Below are 4,215 nucleotides of genomic sequence, written 5' to 3' on the forward strand. Positions count from 1 at the left end.
TCATATTTCATAACAAAGTAGACAGAAATTAAGTCATTTCCATGGACATAGTACAGTACCTCAAGCAATGTTCACTAAGCGATTGTATGTATGCAGAGTCCAAGGAGAAGAATGTAAAACCTGCAGGAGGGCCGGGCCTGAAGGACGAGAAATGGGGAGGTGGAAGCAAGCATTATGGAGGGTATGGGAATGGTGGGGGGTATGGTAACGGTGGAGGGTATGAAAACAATGGGGGAGGCTATGGAAATGGGGGGTACAGAAACAATGGTGGTGGGTATGGTGGAGGATACGGAAATTCTAGGCATGGTGGCGGTTATGGCGGTGGAGGTTATGGACCCAGATATGGAGGCGGTTATGGTCATCCAGGCAACGGTGGGGGATTTGGCGGCGGCTTTGGTGGAGGATATGGTGGTGGCGGTGGATACGGTGGAAGTGGATGATACGGTGGTGGTGGCGGGTATGGTGGAGGAGGAGGTTATGGTGGAGGATCCGGTGGTGCCGGCTATCCTTGAGACGGCTATGGTGAAGGAGGTCATAATGAATGAGTAGATATGTATATATGTTTTAACTAAACATCTATGTTGATCTGTGATGTGCTTGAATAAAAGATGTGTCCTTATGCTCACATATAGGTGTAATGTTGAGAAATCGAGCAAGTAAGCTAGGCTTGTGTTGTCTCCTATGTATGAAAGAGAATATACCTTTCAAATTGATAGTGTTTGGCTTTCTAGATGGGCTTTGGTTACTAATGATAAGATGATTAACAGACTAATATGTGCACCAAGTGTAGTCTTGGTTTAGTCCTAGAACTAGTTTTAGAACATGCATTGATGACATCAGATTTGGATTTGAATCCGTGTGGACATCTGAATGTCCACGTGTGTTTACATGATGTGGTCTTAGAGTAAATATTCCTTGTCTGGCCATATTTTAGGCACAAACTATTTTACATAGACTCTATATACACTACTGAAAAAATTGGTGTTTGCCAACTGTCTCGGTCTCTCCGCGGAGTTCCATATCATGGGTTCTCGGTAAACCAAACCTTTCCCGAGCACCACACTTGGCAAACGTGGGCACTCGATAGAGGCTTCAGTTCACTGATAGCTGTCGGAAAAATACTCAGCGATGCCAAAACACTCAACCAATACACACCTTGCCGAGAGCTAGTGACATGGCACTCAACAACCAGGAGCCACGTGGCACAACGTCTGTGGTTGACGGCATTTTTTCTTCTTCATGTACCATTATTTTGATCCAATTTTTTTCCGGAAAGACATATTGAAATGGAAGCTCACGAACCTATTCATTTCGGCACTCCATAGATGGAGTGTTTCGGGACATGTTTGTAGAATTCCCTATGCAAGCGACTCAGCAAATATTTTCAAAATTCATTTTTTACATACAGCAAACGTTTGACGAGTTCTCTCACAAGGAACATGGTATAGTTTAAAGGTGTTCCCAGGTTCTGACACGTGACCCGCTTTGTTGAATGTCGGGGTGCTCGGCAAACAACTATACTAATTTTTAGCAGTGAAAAATCTTTGCCGGTAGTACCTTTACTAGGAGCTCGCCAAATTACCTGCTGGAGTTGACAAAGACAGTCAGGCGCCACTACTACCAAGTATGGTACTCGGTATAGGAGACCTTTGCCGAGTTCACCCCTCGGTAAAACGTATTTTTTTAATAAAATATTTTTTGTAAAGCCATTCAAAACTTAGCTAGGACCACATATACATCACATATAATGCACACAAGCTAGCAACTTGTCGATTACCATGACAATTACAACTAGTCCATATACCAACAAGTCACATAACAATATCAAAAGCATATAAAGTTCACAAGCATAGTACAAGTCACACATAAGATAAGAAACATTGAAAGTTTGAAAGTAGTTCATCAACATGACCTCTCGAAAACATCAACTCCGTGGACGCGGGCTTTGTGATTGTGGAGGAGGAGGAGGGGTATGCTTCATAGCCTTGACACTTCCATGAAGCGCCTACAGTTATCTTTGTTAGCCTTGTATTATAGTGGATGATCGGTTAATATTGGTGGCTATCATGGGAAAGTAGTAACCTTGAACTCTACCTGGAGCATCTCTCTTGCGGCCACTTCTTCCCGTGGTCGTGCCACCTATGCGACCTTGTTGGCCTCCTCCTTTTTCATTCTTTCTCCTTCCAGCTTTGTGGCCCAAATATAGGTTGCAATTCAGGAATGTAGACATGGGTATGAAAGGTGCAAATCTGGAGTCGTGCAATCTCACGCGAATGAGTCATCATTGACTCCTCATGGAGGAACTTGAGCTTGTGCTCGGTGAGTGGATTTGAAATAGTTTGGGATGTGAGGAGGTGGCGTCCGCACCTTTGAAAACGAGGTGGCAACCACTCTTCTTCACACCTCCCACCCTCATGACCAACTATGAATCGGCTGGCTACTGCAGAGGATAAACCAGGGACCCATGTTTCTCCCGGTACACAACTGTGTATGCATCCATCTTCTCCTTGGTTGAGTCACTGTAATACCCTGGTCCCCCTTTCCCCAATGGCCATGTGCCCACGCCTGCATGATGCTAATGTGGCACCCATGGTGTTGTCTCACTTGCAAGAGAAATGATCATGATTAATAAACATATATGCACCTAGAGACAAAATTGACCTTGGAGTTGCAGATACCATCTTTTGGTGGTGAGCTGTCAGAGTGAGGCCGCCCATACATCCATTTTGCATCATGCTTTTATATCGATATTTATTGCATTATGGGCTATTATTACACATTATGTCACAATACTTATGCCTATTCTCTCTTATTTTATAAGGTTTACATAAAGAGGGAGAATACCGGCAACTGGGATTCTGGGCTGTAAAAGGAGCAAATATTAGAGACCTATTCTGCACAGCTCCAAAAGTCCTGAAACTTCACGAAAGTCATTTTCAGAATATATAAAAAATACTAAGCGCAAGAAGTTCTGGAGGGGGGGGGCACACCCTGCCCACTAGGGTGGGGGGCGCGCCCCCTACCTCGCGGGCCCCCTGGTGGCCCTCCGATGCCCATCTTCTGCTATATGGAGTCTTTCGATGAGAAAAAAATCAGAAGCCAGCTTTCGGGACGAGACTCCGCCGCCGCGAGGCGGAACCTTGGCGGAACCAATCTAGGGCTCCGGCGGAGCTATTCTGCCGGGGAAACCTCCCTCCGAGAGGGGGAAATCATCGCCATTGTCATCACCAACGATCCTCTCATCGGGAGGGGGTCAATCTCCATCAACATCTTCACCAACACCATCTCTTCTCAAACCCTAGTTCATCTCTTGTATCCAATTCTTGTCTCTAAGTCCGGGATTGGTACCTGTGGGTTGCTAGTAGTGTTAATTACTCCTTGTAGTTGATGCTAGTTGGTTTATTTGGTGGAAGATCATATGTTCAGATCCTATATGCATATTAATACTCCTTTGATTATGAACATGAATATGATTTGTGAGTAGTTACGTTCGTTCCCGAGGGCATGGGAGGAGTCTTGCTATTAGTAGTCATGTGAATTTGGTATTCGTTTGATATTTTGATGAGATGTATGTTGTCTCTCCTCTAGTGGTGTTATGTGAATGTCGACTACATGACACTTCACCATTATTTGGGCCTAGAGGAAGGCATCGGAAAGTAATAAGTAGATGATGGGTTGCTAGAGTGATAGAAGCTTAAACCCTAGTTTATGCGTTGCTTCGTAAGGGGCTGATTTGGATTCATATGTTTCATGCTATGGTTAGGTTTACCTTAATACTTTTGTTGTAGTTGCGGGTGCTTTCAATAGAGGTTAATCATAAGTGGGATGCTTGTCCAAGTAAGGATAATACCCAAGCACTGGTCCACCCACATATCAGATTATCAAAGTAACGAACGCGAATCATATGATCGTGATGAAAACTAGCTTGATGATATTCCCATGTGTCCTCGGGAGCGCTTTTCTCTATATAAGAATTTGTCTAGACTTGTCCTTTGCTACAAAAAGGATTGGGCCACCTTGCTGCACTTTATTTACTTTTATTACTTGTTGCTCGGTACAAATCATCTTATCACAAAACTATCTGTTACCTATAATTTCAGTGCTTGCAGAGATTACCTTGCTGAAAACCGCTTATCATTTCCTTCTGCTCCTTGTTGGGTTCGACACTCTTACTTATCGAAAGGACTATGATAGATCCCCTATACTTGTGGGTCA

General features: G+C 44.0%; 1 protein-coding gene across 1 annotated transcript in view; it reads left to right on the forward strand.

The window, feature by feature from the left end:
- The window catches only part of LOC119332495 (abscisic acid and environmental stress-inducible protein-like), a 1,601-nt gene extending 753 nt beyond the window's left edge, over positions 1 to 848 (forward strand). Inside the window, exon 2 of the mRNA XM_037605673.1 lies at positions 97 to 848. Coding sequence (XP_037461570.1) covers positions 97 to 440 — 344 coding nt within the window. The 3' untranslated portion in view covers positions 441 to 848. The remainder of the gene's footprint in view (positions 1 to 96) is intronic.
- Positions 849 to 4,215: the final 3,367 nt, after the last annotated feature.

This window comes from Triticum dicoccoides, chromosome 7A (genome assembly GCF_002162155.2).
Source record: "Triticum dicoccoides isolate Atlit2015 ecotype Zavitan chromosome 7A, WEW_v2.0, whole genome shotgun sequence".
NCBI lineage: Eukaryota > Viridiplantae > Streptophyta > Magnoliopsida > Poales > Poaceae > Triticum > Triticum dicoccoides.